The sequence below is a fragment of the Apostichopus japonicus genome, chromosome 2, assembly GCF_037975245.1.
Source record: "Apostichopus japonicus isolate 1M-3 chromosome 2, ASM3797524v1, whole genome shotgun sequence".
Taxonomy (NCBI): Eukaryota; Metazoa; Echinodermata; class Holothuroidea; order Aspidochirotida; family Stichopodidae; genus Apostichopus; species Apostichopus japonicus.
The window spans coordinates 740,113-763,260 of NC_092562.1; the positions used below are offsets into that span (position 1 = coordinate 740,113).

At 37.8% G+C, this 23,148-nt stretch overlaps 1 protein-coding gene across 1 annotated transcript in view; it reads right to left on the minus strand.

The window, feature by feature from the left end:
• Positions 1-1,483: 1,483 nt before the first annotated feature.
• Positions 1,484-23,148, minus strand: part of LOC139973292 (doublesex- and mab-3-related transcription factor A2-like) — a 37,203-nt gene continuing 15,538 nt past the window's right edge. The window contains exons 2-3 of the mRNA XM_071979862.1: positions 5,795-6,745; positions 1,484-3,152 (exon numbers count right to left, since the gene is read on the minus strand). Coding sequence (XP_071835963.1) covers positions 5,799-6,745 — 947 coding nt within the window. The 3' untranslated portion in view covers positions 1,484-3,152; positions 5,795-5,798. The remainder of the gene's footprint in view (positions 3,153-5,794; positions 6,746-23,148) is intronic.

The following is a 23,148-nucleotide window of genomic DNA, read 5'->3' on the forward strand; positions in this document are numbered from 1 at the left end:
TCATCATCATCATCATCATCATCATCATCATTATTATTACAACTATTGATTATGGGACGAGGGGGCTGGGGTTGGTTGATTGGTGGGTCATTTTCACAACTTACCTGAAGACTGGGGTATGACTCTTTATGGACGTGTTATAGACGTTTCAAACAATTTTTATGAATGTGAGATTTGTTAAATGCAACTCCTGTCTAGGAGGGTCTGAGGGTGCTCCCCAGAAAACAATTTCAAAGTGAAGACGTCAAATGGCGGCGCATTCTGAGGCATATGTTAGACACTGTTTTAGATCAACTATTAGGTTATATGCAAAGTTGTGCTGATTCTGAAATACTTTCGAATTATTAAAAATCCTACGAATGAGCACCCCCCAGACTGACGGTGGAGGTGGTGGTCATCCCCCGACCTCTGTATCATAAAGTGTTTGGGTAAATCAGACGTAGCGATTGAATGAGCTTTTAATATGGTAAATTCGGCCAGGTCTATATAAAACAAACGTGAATTTTCAGCCATCGGAACAACCCATTACATTTTTCATTAAAGGGGGAACTACTACTAGTAACAGACTTTTTTTCGTTCATTATATCCTCCTATCTTTCTTTAGTCTTCTTTAAACCATTTATCCACCACAGAAGCACATATTGTGAGCCACATAGGAAACTGTTCCTCTTCTTCTGCAACGTTTGTGTCATCGCATCTGTCAAACAATGTTTAATATCGCAGATTGATGAAGGGAAAAAAGGAAAATAAGAAAAGAAATGAGATCCCTTATAACATCCGAGATACTATATTACTCTTTGTTTACAACCTCTCAGATCGCGACTTCAACTTGTTTGTGTTATAACATCATCTTCAATTTAAGATATTTTAATCTTAATGTGCTGAAGATCTTTCTTGAGGATGTGTTAACAAGATAACCCCACCCCTCCTCCCTCATAAACCGGGCGAGGATCATAAAAGAAACATTATTATCAGTTGAATTTAAATCAGCGTTCAGGGATTTAATTCCGAGTGAGATGTCACGTCTGCCGTGTTATAAATTATACGACTGTTACTCGGTTAAGGCTATAAATTAGGTCTATCTTTAGTTCTACACGCAAGGTTGTGTTAATATCTACTTAACTTTTTTTCTGTCGGGTTAAAAAAAAACGGGGATGGGGTGGGAGGTTGGGTTAATACACCCACTCCCTCATGATCCGCGCCTGCCTTCAATTGTCCTTATTGTATCACTGATATATTGTGCTAATCGTTCCGTACTTTTCCTAACATAACACTTGCAGCTGAGTCAAACCCAAATTCCTTCTTCTTTAATTGTGGTATGCGGTGCAGGGTTTACACACGTATACCTTATATTACTTTTACGTACTTCATATGCTCTTTGACAGACGTCTTTATTTCGTAATTTCAATTTTAAACCATTTTTCGAAGAAACGAAAAGGAGTTTTCCATAAACGAAAAAAAAAAGGAGGAGAGGACATGAATATTCAATGGCTGGTATAATGTATTTATGACGTCAGTTTTCTTTGATATCACGTGGTGGGACGTCACTTTAGTGCAACAGCATACTTACAATCTCCATATATACAAGCGATACAAATGTACATGAAATAAAACATACAATCTTACAACTAATAACACAGGTATACCATTACTGAAAACAGTAAAAACACTTAAACCTGTTTTTCTTCTTCTTCTTCTTTTTCTCTCTCTCTCTCTCTGTCTCCTTCTCTTTCTGGTGGGATTAAATTAATATTACAATTACTTTAACTTATCTTTGTTCACCTCTCATAGTATTATACTGCCCTCAAACTATGAAAGTTTTTAACGACAACAATGTTCTTTAGATCAAAGATTATAACGAAATTAATAAATATTGTATTTAAAAAACTCGCAAGTTTCGACAAACATTTGTTGCCGACGAAGACAAATCTGAAATTTCTTTGAGCTTAGTTTAATTTATTTTAACTGATATCCATGTCATTAGACATGCTGGTTACATGGTGCCAACGGACTTTCTATTACACTATTAGAAATACCTTTTTCCATATAAAATATTTCAGTGTTTTTTCGTTTTCTAGATTAGAATTATACAGAGGTCGCATATATTGATCGGCGGGATGATAAACAGCGAACGTACCTTTAAGCTAAGGCGACAAACATTAGACAAGAAGAACATTATAATTTGTTTTTTGTTTGTAAAAAACAGTAATTTTAATCAGAACTTGAATTTAAAAATATCAACATCTTTCTAAACGAGGAATAAGATGCAAGATGAATGTAAACAGAACAAAGCTAAATCACATGTTTAATATCGCGGTGTTACTCTATATAGGAAGAGGTAGAACAATATACGGTGTAAACACTGAAACAAATGTCTGGGGGAATACACCGCGATATGAAGACTGCATGTACCTCACATTCATTGTAGAAACAAGTCGGAAGAAGGTGTGTTCCATACACCGCGGTTTTTTGGGGTAATGATGTTGTTTTGTATCCAGATCAAGTATTAACGACGAATTGACGAGATGTAAGACAACAAGCTTGGGGTGCTTCATAATACCGCGGCGCCCGTAGCATTTTAACATCGAAACACTCGTAGGCAGATAATTTCTGAATGAAAAGTGGCCTCTCATGAGGCCCACATCATGTGTATAGCCCTTTTACAATTTTTAAGAATATGATAAGATACCCACCGCCCCCCCCCCTCACTTCAATAGAACCACCTCCCTAAATTTATACATCCATGTAGTATCCCTGATGAAGCCTCAAAGGCATCGCCATGGTCCTTTCATCTCCTCATCGCAAAAACTCTAAACGATTGTAAAAAGAAGTGACGTGCTTAACATTCATTACATATCATATAAATATGATATTTGGTTCATTTTCGCCGGACCTTGTTGCGGCAACAACGTGGTTTGTGTTTTTCTTTCTGCGAAACAGTTTACAACTGTATAGTTTCGTAAATTGTATTTTTTCTGGACAAGATGAAAATCTGTTGTATTTTCTATTTTCGGCTGACGTATATCTGTCACTTCCTATTGGCTGAACGGTAAGAGTGTTTACAATTCGAAAGCAAAAACAATGCGGTTAGGACATGCTGACGTCTCTTGGCGGTGGGTTGATCTTGTAATAACAAAACATCTTGAAACCATCTGAAAAGAAGTAAAAAAAAAACATTCTTGGAATATGATTTTTGTTCGGACAAACAAAACTTAATAGACTTTTTTCATTTGTAAAGTACCTCGATAATTAATTAATTTTGACACATTTTTTTTTGGTATAGGCCTAAGCAAATTGTCAAAGAAAACCACATATAAGACATTAACAAACTTGAGTCAGTCAAAATTATTTATTTGCTAATTCAAAAGCAATAATTTCACTCAGTGTGAGAACTTTGTTGATCTAAATAAATGGAAACAGCTATTTGTAATCAAGGGGAACGACATAACAAAACCATAACAAAAACCGCTTTAATGTAGACACCAAGTAATTTACGTACAATGAGCTGACATCAAGTTATTTAAGAACACTGTGCTGCCATCAAGTTATTTAAGAACACTGTGCTGCAATCAAGTTTATAACAAAGTATGTACTGCCACCGAATTTTATTGACGAAGTAAACGCAGCCACAAAATTAATTACGATATATGTGTTGCAGCTAAGTTAATTACGAAGCACCGTATTTGTTGACAAGAAGTTAATTACGAAGTATATGCTGCCACCGACTTCAATACGATGTTTTGTACTGTCATCAAGTTATTTACCAGTATTTGCTGCCACCAGATTAATCACGAAATATTTGCTGCCACCTAATTAATTACAAACAATGTAATATCATCAAGTTAATTACAAAGTACATGCGTCAGTCAGTAAGCTTTCTCCAAAAGTAATAAAAAAAAAGCATTAGGCTTCCCTCTGTATTTATTCATCTATATATGTTTGTAATGTCATTTCGGAAATCAAAATCGTTCTTAAGAAAAGTACGTATTGTGGTATGTTGCCATAGTAACAGACGAATGTATATACGAATTGAGGATATGAGATGGAAAGGTATATAGCCTGGTCATATATTTATTTTACGCTTGTATGGATACTAATAATTCACATCACAACAAGAACTATAACGGATCCTTGCCTCTCAGCTCCTCATCCAAAACCTTCACTCCCTACGGTTTTACGCCACAGGTCATATTATTGCGCAAAAACAGCAATAAAAGCAACAAAAACAAACACCCCAAGACAAACATATATTGTTTTATATATATTTTACGGTCTTGCTATATTTACTAGTTTGATATCTTCTTTACACCCACCCCTTCAGTTGCACTAACATCGATTTTTTTTTCCCACCCGGAAATTGAAGTTCATGCCCTTGAAGTGTACAAATTCGGAGTGGCAACGACTTTTTTTTTAGTGCTAAATAGGCAAATGCACTTTTTATTCGAAATAATCATTCTTACCCAGAGAAATGTATAAAGAGTGAAAGAATTGACAAGACTAAAACACAAATCGCTTTTAATGTACCAACAAACTGTCTGTTATGAACCAAAAAATCAACACAAATCCTCAATCCGTAAGAAATTCAAAGCTCCGTGAAATGTTTAAAATGTACGTAAAGTGCTTTTTCTCTATCGTTGATGGATAAGCCTATGGGCGAAATGTTCGCTAATTTCGCTCGTAATTGGAGTGGATACAGCAACTAACACTAAAATATATTTTACATCATCTCCAAAATACCTTTACAATCTCTTGATGGTTATTCTTTTTTTGTTCGCTTTCTGTTTAGGGTTGAGATGAGTAGAGGGAGAATGCCAAAAAAAAAAAAAAAGCTTTTATAGGGTAAGGGTTGTTCAAATAGGACACACTTATTAAGGTATACGTTTTGACTAAAATAAAACTACAAATGACTTATTAGAAAGTCGCTTGCATGAAATTAACCTTAATAAAATAAATTGTGAGCCAGGACGTAAGTAGATCGGGCAGACTTGTCAATGCCTTTTTCTATTTTTTTATGGTGAAATCGACGTGATTTTTTTCTGGAGCGATATATTGAAACAGATGACGAATTTGTATATAGCATTTGTAAATGAGACAGTTACAGATACAATGTGGAATGATTACAGAGGTATATTGTAATATTAAATATGACCATGCAGAGGTGACGGAGCAGTGGGGAAAGGGGGAGGAGGAGGGGGATGCTACAGATGAACGAGCCTCGTTCTCGTTTTTCGTTTTTTTGTTTTGTTTCATAAAACATGTGCACCTTTATGTGATTTAAAAGTTGTCCTTTAGTTGAAAATTTAAAACAAATATGAAAAAAATCGGAAGAAAAATGCAGCATTGAAATGTTCCCTTTTGTTGCAAAATATTAAATTCAAAATTTAAAATCAAATTCATATAACTCGCTGTTCCTCGAAGTTTGTACTCCCCCCCCCCCCCCCCCCCCAACACACGCACACACAGTATACCATCTTACGCTGTCCATGTTTTCCGGAACGCTAACACAATATTTTTGTAAGTTTTATTGATGCAATCATTCCCTACTAACACCCAAAAATGTTACCTAAAACTTTAGTTGAATAACATGTCAAATAGTGAAATCGCGCATGTTTGAACTTTTCAAAATTGGTTCAGTTATATTATATGGAAAATTGTCTGGACGACGAAATGTTTGACGATTGCATGCAATCCTTGGTTGATTATTTCCGCCGCATTAACACACGCTTGTCTCTCATTCACGCCCACGGATATAAATATGTTTTTAAGTGGATACTATATAAGGTTAAAAACCAACCTTTTCATAAGTGCTGATTGGGAAAGCTTCCATTCGGACCCCTAGTCGATGGAATGTCCTTCGATGTCCCCGTTATCTCCCGCATTCCGCCTGTGAGGTACTCCATACTAGGCTGCACACCAAGAGCGGCAGCGGCCGCCGCTGCAGCGGGGAACATCCCTGACGAATAAGGGTGCCACAGTGGAATCCCCCGCGGGTAAGGAGGGTAGGGCAGACGAAGTGTTGGAGGGAAGGTGCCGGCGGTAGAGGCAGTCGGAACGGACCTCTCTGGCGGTAAGGGTGAAAAAGCAGACTTGAAAGCGGAAGAAGTTGTGCAGGGTGGGCACACCATGTGACTCGTCGATAGATACGGTCGGTGGGTAATGAAGGTGCCATTGACACAAGTGGTTTCAGTAGTGGGATGTTCACCCTCGTGAGGTGAGTGGTTTGCTTGACGTTCCTGCCTTAGAGAGCTACGGCTGTCTTTGGGTTGTGAGTTTAATATTTGTTCTATTGCCTGCACGATGTCCCCCTCACAACCTTGTAATATCAGTTCAAGTACAGTTTTCTTTTGCGCGGGAAACAGTCGACACAAAACATCAATCGGAGCCTTCGAGTTCGCTTTCCCGTCATCTTCGCCGCCTTCGGCAGCTTGATCTCGCTTACTCAACTCGTAGTCATGTGACTTGTCTTTATTTTTGCTAACCTCGTGCGTTTCCTTCCCCTCGGCCACGACGTTGTGAGGACTCTGCACACTGGTGGACGCCGAGAGCGCTGGCGAAACTGAACTAGTCGGAGACGCGATACCGCCATCTTGAGACTCTTGGAGACTTGTGGGGCTGTGAGACGGTGATGATCCCGGTAGAATCCGATGGGTTAATACTGTCGCCGAGTCTGGTGGAGTGAGAGGCCCTACTCCAGCTGAAGGACTCTGTGGTGCATGGATGATCTCCAGACGTCCCCTCTTGGCATCTGTACAAGAAAATAAACAATACCTATACAGAGTCAGATGAAGGATCATATAGATACTATATAATATAAAAGTGTCATCTTACGCATTTTGAGACATTCCATGCACTTCTATATGTGACAATAAGCTAATGGTAACGCAATACACTAATCCTGGGACCTGTAGTAAGTCCATGATTGTATATAGTCGTATCCTAGCCACCTCTAGACTCGTAAACGTCCTCGAGGATTTGTACTCGCACATGTTATACTCGAGGAAGTTTGCATAACAGTATAGGAACTGGTGCAAACTTACAAACTTTCTCAGGGGCTTGTACTCGTACTGGTACAGCGGGGTATTGGATACTTGTATTTCGTGTTCATGCCATTGTACTCGAACGACAAGTCTACGTTACCTAACCAATGTGAGAGAGTATTAGCTATTTTAAGTATGGTTGCATAAAACATTTAGTCATTTCGTAGCACAATGGTCATGACCATTATGTGTGGTATCTGCTTTCTTTTTTGTATATGCAATCCCGATACTGCACTAGACAAACTACGTAATAATTCTTGGTTACAGGCCTCGTGTGTGTGCAGACGAATGGTTAGACTGTATCAGTTCTACGAAAACTATTTGTGTGTGTGTGTGTGTTTGCACTGGCCCTATGTTGGATGACCTTTCTTATAGGGTACAAAAAAGAAACCGTGGTGTCGAAAGGCGATCGGTGGACCTAATGGAAATGAGAAAGGAGGTGCATGGGCGTTCCGGAAGTGGACCATGTAACAGACTGATATAAATGATGTAGTGTTGAACCATGATACCACTACATTTATTGTATACCTATTGTATATGGGAGTATTGGCCTAAACCACGAATTCTATCTTCGCCGATTCATCGATTACGTCACATTAGTATGTTACATATGCATGTAGGGAGTAATGAATATGACCCGACGTCTTATCCAAATAGCAAACGGCCCCTCAAAGGAGGTTAACTTAGTTACACCTACACGAGCTCATGACCGGCCATTCACTATCGGCACCCATTTTTTTTTATTATTTTTTTTATTTGGTTTGTCACGAGAAAAAGAGAAATTTTCTAGAGTGGTACATAGGGTTGTTAATCATCTTTAATTTAATTCAGTTCCCCTTCTATTCACCGGAAATAAGTTGTCTGAAAGAAATGTAAGTCCTATTAAACTATATTGTAAACTGTGATCAACATGAAAATCAAAAAACATATAATAAATATTAAAAAAAAATATGTCATATTACGGTGCCACACGAAATAAGTCAAAAAAAAAAAAAGGTTGAAAACTTCAATATCGAATAGATATCCATTTGGAGATGGAAAACAGTGAATCAACTTGCTCGAGTAGAAATAATTTGATCTTTTTACACGTATTTGCATCCATTTAAAATCTGTGACGGGTGCAGTAAGATAAAAAGAAAGAGAGAGAAAAAAGATGGAGAAAGAAGAAAGAGAGAGAATTGAAAACCGTCATTTCAACTTATGTCTTATAGTACCTTTATCAAATCATAAGTCCTATTTCTTCACAGACCAAAAAGCCAAAATATCAAATTTGTCATTTCATAATAAAAAAAGAAATATAAAGATAGTCATTTGGCAATGTGACAGGTAGGTATCGAACTGGGGTCCATACTTGAGCGCTTTAGCCATTATAACTTGGAAGTAGGGTAATGGAATTAAGATTGACCCAAGTCGAATTAAGCGTATTACCGTGATTGGCATGCCAAAGACTCAGGTATATAATATATATATATATATTTGCATCCTTCAAAATGAGGGTAAGAGGGAAATTAAAACTGCTTTCTCTTTATGGTGTATTATCAAACTTTTATCACCTTTCAATTCTTTGAGGCTGCGCTAAGTGGCTAAGGGTTAAATAAAGAGTTTAAGTAGATTAACTCGTTTATTTTCAAAATCCCATTTTTTTTTTTGGTCTCATGCTGTGGTCTTTGGATTTTTTTATTTTATTCTATTTCACAATTTCTGATAGAGGAAGAAAAAATCCAAGTTGGTTAATTTTGCAATGATGCATTTGATTTAAATATGATAAAAAAAATATAATAATTCCAACGGGAAATTAATTAATAAAACTGACCTCGACAGAATTTGACGAGTGTCCCAGGACAAAATGATGTATATATATATATATTGGGTTATATATATATACGTTAAAACTGATTTAAAAATTTCAAATTTTCGGACACACAATTTGACGAGTGTCCCAGGACAAAATGATGTATATATTGGGTTATATATAAATATACGTTAAACTTATTTAAAAATTTCAAATTTTCGGACACACGATTTTCATATTTCCATAAAGTCAATAAATAGTTATGGTGAATTATCAGGGGCGGATCCTGGATATCAAAGAGCCCTGTGACAATGATTTCACTGAGGTGGACTAAAGAGGGCGGTGTGAGAGTTATCCACCCTCCCCCCCCCCCCTTCTCCCACAAGAAAAAAATCTGAATTGGACCAGTGCTCTTTGGGGCACTTTAAGGTCTACACGCAAGATTTCGTGTTATTATTCATTTTGATTTTTTTGTGATTGTAAGGGAGAGAGGGAGGGGAAAGTAGGGGATGGGAGGGCCCACGACCCTTCAACCCTGGATCCACGTCTGATTATACGGGGTAAATACCGGTTTCGAATTGTGGTGATGCCGGGATAAAGAAGGATGAATCCACCAAAATATATTTTAACTTCATAGGAACATGGAGCTATAAACCTAGGTTTATAGCTCCAGGGGCGTATCCAGGGGGGGGGCGCAACAGGCGCGCGCCCCCCCTATTGGCCGTCACCAAAAAAAAAAAAAAAAATTGATGACGACCTTTATGTGAGATGTCGGTGATCGCTCAACCACCCCCCCCCCCCACCCGTATGCTTTATTTTTTGTTTGCCAAAAAAAGGTTCTGGCGAAGTTCGGCGGCATAATAGTTTTAGAAACATAGATGGTAATTGTGTTTGTATTATCACTATAAACAAGGGCGTAGGAACCCGGGGGGCTGGGGGGCGCCAGCCCCCCCCAGTGAAAAATATGGGGGGCGGAAGTATCGTTCGGCCCCCCCCGCTCGGCAAGTCAGAAAACCCCTTTTTCATTTCCAAATGAGAAAAAAATCTCATTTGAAGCACCAAATTGCATCTTAGGCCAGGTGAAAATGCAAAATTCTTTACAAAATGGAGTGGGTGGGTTGAAGTGTGCTATATTGCACCAAATTGCATCTGAGGCCACCTGGAAATGCAAAAAAATTCCAAAGGGGAGGGGGACACCCCCTCCCCTTAGACCCCTCCCCCAGGCCGGCCATCAGTCTTCAGTTCATTTCTTGCCTACCATAAACGCAGTGCGATCTTTTCAAATAAAGCGTCTTTATAAAGCAAAAATAGTTGACTGTAGGCTTCATTGGCCCTATAACAACAAAATGTATTATTGCGCCCACGGTATTGATATAGTACATATATGCACCCTCATAGTATTCATATAGGCCCTATAGTAGGCCTACACACGTACATGTTCCCTCGAACAGCTGAGAATCTCATGTAACCAGGGTAATGCTTAATACACGTTTCACCTGGATGCCCTAGCAATCGGTACCTAGGAATGTAACTATGTGTAATTGTGTATTGCATGTGTATAGGCCTATAATAGCCTGCATGAGGCCATTTTCTTCATCGAATAATATAACAGAGCTCTCGAACATTCTAACGTTGCGCCTGAAACAAGATTGACAGGGGCAATTTTCCCAAAATACCACCCGAAATTAAAAAAAAAAGGATTTTGGATCCTGATTATGAGATATTTCGGACATGACATCCCTATTTTAAAGTTGGGTATATGCCGCTTGGAAACCTCGGGAAGTGCCGTTTCCGGCCATCTAGAGGGTTTGTTAATCCCAAAATTTTCTTGTACGCTTCGCGCCAACTCATGGTGGCGCTACGCTTAGATAGTCAACAAGGTCATATCCCCTCCCCCCCCCCCCCCACTCGGAAGTACGGATCGCCGCCCATGCATATGACACCATTTTGCATTTCAGCCCTTCTTTGAAAGCAAAAATTGTACACCCATCCCCTTAGACCCATCCCCCAGGACGGCGATCATTCATGCCTGGCGCCCCCCCTATTGGAAAATCCTGGATACGCCCCTGTAGCTCCATGATAGGAACAACACTAGTACGGTAATCTTGGAAGACATTAAACACATTTTTTCCTTGACAAATTTGTAACCCATACACAGGTTTTTTTCTTTCTTTTTGAGTCCAAAAAAGTCTACCGTTTTCACCCATCGAGTTGTATCTGATGAACTGACCTACAACTGGCCTGTGTATTAGACTACATAATCCAGTCACTTTAATCGATGAGTCTCAGCTGTCTATAAAGGTTTCTTTTCTCCAAAAAAAATCAAAAGTGGTAGTATATTGACATATGCAGCCTGGCTGATAACAGTGGTTATTAACGCTCGAACTTATGCAAATTAATTTAGTGCTTACAAAGTGTATCCTTTGAAACTAATTTACTCAGACGGATCTAAAGTATAATGTCACTACGTAATGATGACATAGCATAGCGTATATACAACCCCGTATTGTTTGATTGGAAGCTATACTTGTGTAACCCGATTTAAGTTGCACATATCTGGAATTTCTTTTCTATTCCTGTTTTCTATCGAAATGTATTTTTTTCCTCTCGAGACCCCCCTCCTCCTCCCCTTTCATAAAAGAAAGAGACAAAGAAGAAGACGAAGAAGAAGAAAGGCTTCTATGGTAAAAAAAACGAAAAAGAATGTTTAATCCATCAGATGTTACTAAAGATATACGATTTCAATACAGATTAGAAATTTAAAAAATGAAACGAAGTGAGAAGCTTAAAAAAAAAACGAGAAGAAAAGAATGACGTATTTATATTAAGCAGATCGTAAACCTCCCACCCCCCCCTTTACCCAATCCTCCACCTTGGTGGTTCGCTTTCATGAGATTGGAATTAAGACACTAACGAGCTATTTAGGGTATCACTTTTGGAAACCAAACAATTCTTTTGTCGAATGTGTTTCTTATAGAAGTTGACGTGAAATATATAGGGCCTATATACTGCACGGTGGATTATGCTGCATAAAAGCATAGCTTTTGGAAATGTGATTTCTGCAGACGTCCTGTCGACTATGATCTTTTCTTTCTGCTTTTCTACTCCCGCCAATTCATGATCGGGCCAATTAGGTGAATTCTAATCCACGGCGACAATGTATCTTTTTAATGAAGTTTGCACCGAGCCACAGATTTGTAAGCTTACTGCATGGAAGGTATATATATAGGACACAATGAATGCCAAACCTTATCAAGTTTCCGCTTAGTTGCCCGCGTGTTACCACTATCGCGTCTATACGCGTTGCAAAATAAATCTACTGTCTGCGAAAATCCGTCGACTCCAAAGAATTAAAAAAAAAAAAAAAAAATGGGGGTCTATTCAATCTCTTGTCATCTTTTATTGCTACAATCTTAATCTCTTCATAGGGATCCCAGCTTGCGGTAAAAAGAAACCTGTAAAGATAGACTTTATGCTGTTAATGCGTGACAGTATCGACTTCAGACCGGCTGAAAAATGCCCCCGTTTTTGGACTTTTTCGACAACTCAGAGTATATTTTACAAGTATACTATTGTATGCTTTAGGCGACCCTCATACTAAGTATGATAGTTTGGTCACAGAATTGAGCAGGAAATCACCGCCTATCAGTTGCTCCGATATTTGTATGTATGTATGTATGTATATGTGATCTTCCCGCAAGCAGGAACTCGCGAAAGAAGCCATGGAGGCTTATAGACTCGCAAGCTGACCGAAGCCAATCTCTCGGCACACATCCATTTAACGTCCATGTCGGGAAGTTGTTATTGAACAACACCCTTGCCAGACGACACACATTGCTGTCGGCGGGGAATCGAACCGGGGATCTCATGACTGGGAGACGCCGGCGTTAACCACTAGGCTATACACTCCGCCTGACACATATTTATGACACAATTTTTATCAACTGAGTACATTTTAGGTTAAATGTCACCCCCTCCCACACCCCTCTATAGCCCATCCCTCCCCCACCGTTCCACCTCCGACTTAACGCTACGGTCCGATCGGGCATGCATTAATCTTAAGAATAATGTTTCAAACTACCTCCCTGCTTTATTCTTCGATATAACTCTGTATGATGGATACAACCTATATGGTTGCTTCAATGGTATCGTTTTAATAACCCTTTACAGCCCAAATTTATCCAAATGGTTTAGCCGGAAAATGCAACTTATTATAATTGTTTCGTTTGCAAACCTTTGAAATGTTTTAGCTTATTTCATGTTTCCTGCTGTAATGTTTATGAAGAATCTGTTTTTTAGTACATAACAGGCTGGTATTAAGTCCCCACTCGTACTCGTGTTCTAGCATAATTAACTGTACTGATACTGGCCATTACGGGTTTGTACTCGTGGCATTTTTGTAACATCTTCTTGGCATGTTTTAAATATATTCTAGTATAGATATTATATAGTACAAGACCTAACTGTTCGTACTCGTGCTTAGAGCTCTTGTACTCTCGAACTCTTACTCACCCCAAGAGGATTTGTACCTTATATTGATACTCATGCTGTTGTACTCGTGCTACAAGTTTGATACATCATGTCTCACTTTTGCGGTCCAAGAATGTGGTACCACTCAATTTGGAAAATTGATCGTAACCCTAAACACTTACTATAGACAAAACTGTCAATATTAATGTGATATTAGAAGGATTAAGAATCGTTCCAACAACTCTCCTATCCCGTCTATGTAAAACACCAAATTTATAATACATAAAGCTACCGAAATAAAATTCAGCATTCAAATATTTCACATAATAGCGTATAGTTTTAGAACAGACAGCGCCATTTTTTTTTATGTCCATGTAACTTATTCAACCAGAAAGCTGTGACAAAGTTACTGCGTTCAACATCCTTGCAACAACACACCACGTGACTTCGACGGAGAACGAGGTCGGACGCATCTCTTTCCACGTTAAGGGTTACGTGCAGATGTGAATTATCGACTGCTAGCTGTATCAGCAGTAACCCAATGGAATGTTTTTTCGTTTACTTTTTCTAGGACGTAACCTAATTAATTCATCCAATCCGTGAATAATGTTACTACTGCGTGGTTATAAAGTAATTCTACCCGCATGGTAACCCTGACATAGGCTTCATAGGGTTCATTTTTCTTTAAATTGATATGTCATTACCAGTGATTTTCTCAAGTGGAAAGAGTTCGTTACACTTACTATATGTGATTAGGTATATTGTGTCAACGATATGAAATATACGTGGCGCACTTTTATAATTTGATAATAGTCAAACTGTACGGTTGTGTGCATGGCAACTTATTTCGAACTGAATTCTAATTGGTATACATTTATAGTATCATCGTTTGATGGTTTTGTATGGTTTATTTAACTATTATAACTATGAACAGAATATCGTGTTCACGGGGTGTCCCTTCTCACGTGATCCCACCACCCCGTTTTACGATAGTAAGTGCTTCCGGCCTTTAAACAAATGTTAGACTCATGGTTATAGTTTACTGTTGAGACAATACGGTAGCCTATATATATAATACACTCTATGAAAGAAGAAACTTAACCCACATCACATCTTGCCGTGTATATAAGCATGAGAGGATCACTCTTGCCTAATCTAACTGAAGACGTTAGTATTAAGTAGCCGCCTGCAGACTATAGCTGACAACAACGAAACTTAGCAAAAAACTTTATATCACTAAATATTATCTCAGTAAATGACTTCTCTCAGACATTAAACTCAGACATTAAGTTTACCATTAATGATGTGTCAAACATGCGATAAAGACTCCATTCAAACGTCAAGCGTATTTAACACCATCCAATATTATTTCACACATGTTATACAGACACCATTATGACTCCAGTAGTATTTAACACCACTTAAATGATTTCAAAGATGTTAGACAGACTCCAGTCAATCTTCACACCTCTTTAACACCACGACTATTATTTCAAAGATGTTACACAGACTCCAGTCAATCTTTACACCTTTATAATACCACTATACTCATATTTCAAACATGTGTTAGACAAACCCATAAGTTTTTTCTTTTTTTTATCACCAAAGAATTTTAGCTCCATCCATTACGCCATGATAATGTATATTACAGTGCCTCGGTCGTGCTCGAAGCGACACACTCACTGTCACAAGTAAACCCAGCCTGCCCTTCATTCTATTCACAGGTGTGACGATATGGGAGTAATTCCGAATAATACTTCCTACTTAATTCTCCCCCCTCCCCTCCCCCAACCCATCCTTCCTTTTGGTTCCAAGTAGTATCAAAGTACCTGGTCACGTGATACAGTCAGCTAAAATCTCAATTATAGCTACTACATTTTCTTTATTCTTCCTTTACTTACACGTGTTTCATCCTTTTTAATTTCAACTATATAGGGACATAATATATGCATGCTTCTCACTCCACGTTCTCTGTTTTCTATATATTCTTTCTCCATTTTTTTCTTTCCAATTTCATCTGTGTTTTTTCCCCCTTCTCTCATCTTGTATCAGGGTAATATTAATCTATTTTTCTGTCATATACTTCTGTGTTTTTACTCCCGTGGCGGTTCGACCTTCACCAAAGTTTATTTTTTCATATACGTATATAGTCTTTTTTTCATTTTCTTTTTTCTTCTTAATCAAAGTCATATGATTACCTAAAGCTCAAAAAGTCAGGACGCCGTTTTATAAACGCAACAATGTAACTTTGCTTGATATCGAACAAAAGGATCAACTCCGTAGTGTGTTTACATGCTGACAAAAAAAAAAAACATAAAGGGAGAAAAAGAATTATCAAAAATAGTGCAAAGCCCAAAAAAGGGAAAAAAAATGCCGCCGCTGGGCCAAATGATACAATAACAGCCTGAGTTTACGAATCACAGGCAAACGTACTTTTCGTCAATTCATAACTTCTTTTGATTAAATTGGGACTTTAAGAGTTTGTTGTTACAGAAATATGAAATAATAACAACACCACACCTGGTTTGTACTCAACGACAAAAAAAAAGAAGTATTTTCGCTTCACTTACCAACAGTAGCTATTGACAAACCGAAGAATGCGTGATTGATTTGCTATTTTATGTTAAGTGTTTCATTATTTTTGAAAGGTAAAAAATGCTTTTGCATCTTTAAAAAAACTATCCAGGTATTATTAACAGGAGACTATTAATCGAAGCAAAACAAAAGTCTTTTGATGAGGTCAAAATTGAAAGGAATGGAAAAAACGGCCCAAAAGAAGTAAAAGAAACAAAAAAGAGTGAATTTTTTTTGGAACAAAAGTGTTTCAACTTAAATTCTAATTAATCATGGTATTGTTGGGCCAAAAATCGTTACAATAAAATACGAGAGAGTTGTTATTCCCAGATACAAAACACACAAGAGAAAGAAAAAAAGCGTGTCACGCGCATAATTTTGAGTTTATTCCTCCCCACCCCCCTTATCTTTCTGAAGCGCTATTCTGAAAACGGTACATAATTCACGGTTTGGTTGGAGCCAGTCCTTGGTAATTCAAGGTCAGTTTGTGGGAACTGTCAATAAGCCACTGATCTGTACACAAAAACGCGAATCAGCTCCGTTGACAGGCTTCTTACAAACCTGAAAAACAGGCAAAGGAATTAGTCGTGCGCGGAATGAGTATGTCACTATTTTAATAACCATTCGTTTTTTTCTTTCGATGATTAGCTTTTTTTTGTGTTTCGTCGCCAAAGGAGAAGAGTTTCAAAGTTAAATGAACTACCAGTCCACATATAGGCATGGACATGAACGTAATCAAAATTGTATAACTTAACTTACCCCTCCACTTAGTTTCACAGTGTATATAGCCTGCATGGCTGTATCATGTGTGTATTACGCATCGTGAATGTGTTAACGTCTTATATTAATGCGGGCATGAAGTCAATATAGATAATGTTATAAATTTCACTCTAGCACTTAGTTTAACCCTCCCTTCCCTCCCTCCCCGTTCTACCTCTCTCAACCTCCCTTCAAAACGAAAAAGAGAGTGTAATACAAATATATCCTATTTATATAGCTGAAACAAAAGTTATTGCTATTCTGTTGATTTCGTGCATTCTATTGGGTGGCGGGGGGGGGGGGGATGATGGACTTTAAGGAAAATTAATTTCCTGAAAGAGACGGCATGGGCTGAAAAGGAGGGTATTGTAAAAGTGTATTTACTTTTGATGAAACAAGCCAAAAATAAGGGGGGGGGGGGTCAGGTACATATTTCAGACAATATAAACTATCGGAGACCAGTAGTGTTCTTATACGGTGCAGAAATCTGCATGACGTCATAGGAAACCAATGAATGACCTGTCAGCTGTAATTTTCATTTCGGATCACGAAACGAAGGAGTCATGAGAAAAAGAAACATTAATTCGAAGAAACCGAAAAGTTGAAAATTTTATTATTGATATATCAATAGTTCATAATAAATAGAAACAATTTGGTTGCTAGTTATATTTCTATAGCTATTCTGGTTGTCAACATATTTATCTTTAATCATGTTCTAATTCTTTTTGGAATGCTCCTTTAAGGCTTAATTTGATAATGACGTCAGCTACTCAGTATACAAGCCAAGTACTGTAATATCAATCAGTGTTAATCCATTGTTATATGAATTATAATAACTCCTCGAGAAAATCTTCTTTTTAACTTCACTTCAAACAATACAACAATGGAAAGCATTGTGAACATGTTATTTGAATCCACAAAACTAATGTTTACTTCCAAATGAGTTGTGCGTTACATTTGAGACTATGACCTAATTGATCTGTGTATTAGACTAATTGCTTTTTAATTGATGAATCTCCGAAGTTTAAAGGGTGATTCAGTCTCAAAAAAAAGTGTAAAAGGTATAGAAAACACAATTTGATACAGCGCATTTAAATGATCTAAAACGATATGAAATTTAATTTGATGCCATTGATATGCATGATGGTCTGGTCAAGAGACCAGACTGGCCAAGTCGGTCAACGATAGACTATATCTATATAAGGTTTTGTCGGTGCTTAGCAACAACAAATAATATAGTGTTTCCAGTATTGTGTGAGCTACCCTTTTGATAACAGGAAGCCCAAATTAATTACAGTTTATTGTCAATATTGCCATAGAAAAGAAAATATTGACAATAGTTTCGTCAGTTAGTTTATTCAATGAGCGGACTATCTCAATTGCGTTGCTACCCTAAGAGTAAAAAAGACGTATATGCACCCGAGGCAACCCGTTGAGCCTACCATGCAAAACATGTTGACAAAAAAAAGAAGAAGAAAAAAAAGAAACCGCCGTGCGCCATTTTTTATCACACCTGTCGAGGACAGCGAAGGCAGACAGCGTGTCTCTACCGTGTGTACCGGTGCATTTACGAGGCTTTTGTAGCTTACCTTCCCTCCATTATTTCTTTGGCATTAGTCACGTATGGGTTGTTAGTATCAAAAGAGTCTTTGCAAAAGGCATGTTGGTAGAGGCCCTATACCTGAGTGTTGTATATTAGGACTATTAACGTATTGTTGAGCGCGCCATAATGTTTGGCTGGAAACTAGCCATTTTTTTGTTGTTGCGATATCTATGGGACCTGCATGGTTAGTCTGAGGTGGGTGTCTTGACTATCCTAAGCTGCCCCCTTATATTGCGATCCATTCATTCCGACCGATCGTAAAATCCAGACTGTAATTGAATAAATGTTTTATAGGCTAAAGGTATGTCTGTAATTAAAAAGGTCGGAGTTGTTATCCTTGAGTTTTCCGTACATGAAATAGTCTTGAATTAAGAACGGAGGCTGATATTAATTCTTCAAGATGGAAACAAGAGATGATTTTTTCGAGCCGTGATTTTGGATATATACATATTTGATACCGAATTGTCTACATACAACCAAACACAAACCCTTTCTTACCGTAAACTTGTAGAAAGATATGTCGCGGTAACACATGTTAGAGTCTAGGCTTTGATACATAGGGATGGTTATACCTCGCATAAATTGTCTCACTTTGTTTTAAATGACCAGGAAATAGTAGAGGGCGTGACCTCTAACGCCCAAAAGAAAGCAAATGTAACGGGACTGGGCTGTGCTGGGTCCCTCGCAAACCAAAAGTATAGGTACGGGCCACAAAGATAACCTAAGGTAATGGCGGGTTGGGTGGGACCCAGCTGCAACTGAACGAAAAGGTACATGCTGCTCCAAAGTGAGTCAAATACAATGAGTGAAGAATTATCAAAGTTGGTACAAAGTAATATGATCGTATATACCGTATGTAAGTTGCCAGAGGTAATAGGGCCCTATGAGTAGTTAACCAAATGTACTATTTGGAATTAACCAGACGAATCGGGGCATTGGGCCCTTAATGTTCATTTGTGACATTTATATGATTTTGAAACAACAGCCGAAGCAATTACGTAATAGTAATACCACCGTGAAAAGGAAAGTCGAACCGCGATATCGCTACAGGATACCAATTACCGTGACAGTCATGGGGCCGATTTTGTGAAAGTTTCTTCTGACAACACACACACACACACAATTTAAATCAAATATATATATATATATACATATATATATATATATACATATATATATATATTATATATATATACATATATATATATACATATATATATATATATATATATATACATATATATATATATATAGGCTTCCCATGACCAGTCGTTAATTCCATTTCTTCCGTAAATACCGTAGCAGGTAAAAGACCCCGTGCCAAGCAAGCGTGATTTCATCGAAGGTTTTACAAACGTGCCCCCAAGTTGATTTAGTTTTAACCCTTATTACTTTCTATCATTAAGACCGGGTAAACCCCCCTTTACACCATATCAAGATCCTTACCTGGCTGAAAACCGATCAGATTGCAGGACAAATCAAGGTTTAAAATTAAACTTGTTATCTTTCTCTTGAAATTGAAACCGGAATGACCCCCGCACCTGAGCACACCTGAAGCTGGTTAATATTGTTTTGATATTCACACCTTTCTCACTTTCATCCCACCCGACGGTGTTAGGGTAACCTTGCCCACAAGGACGGTTATAGAGATACCGAATTGATCGATTACATACAGGGGTAACATATGGCACAGAACATATCGTACACATATATATATACCCACACGGTTTTGTCCAGTATGTATAAATAAATGGCACATTGCATGTATATGATAATACAATGGTTGAATCCACACATGGACAAAAGAATCAATACATTTAGTTAAGTGCACACAGGTAGCTCACTTTAAAGAGGTCATAAGTTAGGGGCCTATTGGTCCCTAAATTTTAAGCAGCGTGAAATTGCTACAACTGTTCAGAAAACACCTCTTTTTTTTTGGGGGGGGGGGGGCGGAGTTCTGACTGTCCGAATTGTAACCAATTCATCAAACCCCAGATCAATAAACACATTACTTTAAAATGCGTCAGGGTGGCTTAAATGAAAGCTTCTGAATATGTCGGTAAAATGTTTGCTTGGCAATTTTAAGCATGATTAACCAGGCCAAAAGGGGAAATTTTGACTTTCTAGCTTATATATGAGGACTATACACCGTTGACCTCTTAGCCACACCTAGAAACATAGAAACATCCAGTTGGCTGGTAGGGCGGCTTTATGATCGAAGCATGACCTTGACAAGTGGGTATAATTCTTCCATTGATCAATACATGCACCCCGCCATATACCACCGACCCACTGTCAAACTTTAACACCTCACCCGTTCTACTTTTGGCTCAAAGGCGCAGGCTCAATAGAACGAAACTTTTTGAATAGCCAACTTTAGTGGCTTGAATATGACATGTCGGCACATGAACAAAATGGGAACATAACTACTTGAAAAACAGTTCATTATTTCATGAATGAAACTTGCGATTAATCGATCGTCGGTTTTAATACTGTATAATAATGTACTGATATATTAGCCACATGCGAACTTTACCAGCTGAAGTCCTCTCGTATATACGCATTGACCGAACGCAGTAGGGTACACTGTACAAGGAAAAATTGAAAATAACTGACGAGTTATCAGTTATCGAAAATCGGAGGTTTGTACGCATTTTGGTTGTATTTTGGATAGTTTTCGTTTGTGGATGATTTACGTTTCTTGGGAGGGAACAGGAGCCAAGGCCCCTCACACGACTTAACTACTTAATCCCTGATTATTGGTAACTACGTGTCCCATGGGGGGGGGGGGGGACTTCCCATATGTTGCAGCCACAACCCGGCGCACGCAATTATATTAACAGGTTATCTCTGAAGTCCCCATTTATATACCTGGGTGAAGAGAGGCAATTGAAATCAAAGTGCCTTGTCCATTAAGGACACAACGTGTAATGATCTGGCCAGGACTCGAACCTGCAAACCTTAGATATCAAGTCCACTGCCTAAACCACTTGACCACAACGCCATTTGGAACCATATTTGTAGTGAGTCCTTACTTGTTATCGTACTCTAGTTTAATTGCCTGTGTACTCGTACTTATACCAGGATTTGTACTCGGATATGGATTAATACTCGAGCTCGCAGCGTTTTGTGAATCTATAGCATAGATACAAGTGCATATAGTACATAGTACATATAGTACTAGCACATAGAATCTATAGCATAGATTTAGTGTACCCGTAATCACATGTAGAGACTTGTACCCGTATTCGTTCTCATGTCAAAGGGAAATTCTACTTTTTACTCGGACACTCTGCCAGCTGTTGTACTTGTTCTATACAAGTTTAGTATTTACATATGACGTTCAGCAACTAAAGAAAATCTTGGTATCTTCGTGGAGTGAAGAATGGCTAAATTTTGAGTGGAGTCCAACCATTGTCATCTTGATGTTAGGAACCAAAAACATATTAATTATATGATTATTCAAGCAAATATACTCTAGTACTCGATTTTATTCGATATTTTGTAGGGACCCGAGTTCTCATGCATAAGAAATTGTTATCGTCTGATAAAATATACCATTAGCAAAACAGACTTGTCAAGCTTTACATTTTTGAAGATGAGGCACATAATATCAGTGACGTCATGTCAACATAACTGCGCATGCTCCCAGTCCAACAGACTAAATGGTATAAATGCACAAAGCTTACGATTCACCAAGCATTTTCTCTTTCTGTTTTTTCTTCTTCTTTTTAATATATATTCGTACAATTTTCTTAGAATGACAAATATTTCACTGGATACCATTACCAGTCGACCAGTAAATTTGTTTTTCTTCTCTTTTCTCTTTTTCGCGATAGATTAAGTCTCCGTTTCATTGAAGATCCGTGACATGCCTATTTGAATCAAGTTAAATGTCACGACTCCCCTCTCTATACCTTCGTTACATCTCCGAGGTTAGTTCTGGATCATTTGGTCAGGTTATAACTGCTGGAAATGCGCTAGAATTAGCCTAATATTTGCAACTTTACCTTTTCCATCACATATACAAATTGATCTAAGTATAGTCAGTCCTGACGAAACAGGAAAAAAAGAAACACGGAGGAACATAGTTTAATAAAAAAAAAAAAATAGCAAAGACATTAAATATTTGGAATACTTCAAACTATCTCATATATGAGATGAATTATTAGCAAAATGAGTTAATATATATTGATATCTCATTTTTTATTTTTGAGAACGAAATTCTGATGTAAATGAAGAGTTATTTGAAACTATGGCAAAATGAGTAGAAAGTGTCTCAGACAAATTGCCGTAGGAAATCACTAAGCTATACCACCATCAGCTTAAACAAGCTTTATGTATATCAGAGAAATGTTGCAAAAAAGTAGAGTGTACATATATCTATCTCTTAACTGGTATATATATATATATATATATATATATATATATATATACATATACATATATATATATATATATATATATATATATATACATATATACATATACGAAACTGCCTTCATTACGAGTTTTTTCGACATTGCCCGTGGCGGAAGTCGTAACTTTTATCATAATATGGCGTTAAATTGTCCCTGCTTGTAAATGTGTGAAGTTTAAAAGCGCTTTTTTAGCTTGAGGCGAACTTTAGGCTGGGATCAAAGACACTTTAAATTAGAACTTAGAGTCGACAAATTTCGCGATTACCGGGCATCACATTACGCCTGAATGGCTAACTCAGCGATGGGTATACACTATCAACTATTTCAAAATCCGACCAAGCCAACAATTCGGGGCTTTATCCCAAAACAGAAGGGGAAAAATAAACGGGGGAGAAAAAATAAGACGAAGAAAGAATAAAGAGAGAAAGAAATAAAGAAATAAAGAAAGAACGGATAAATCTGGGGGTTGAGAAAAGCTATTGTGTCGACGAG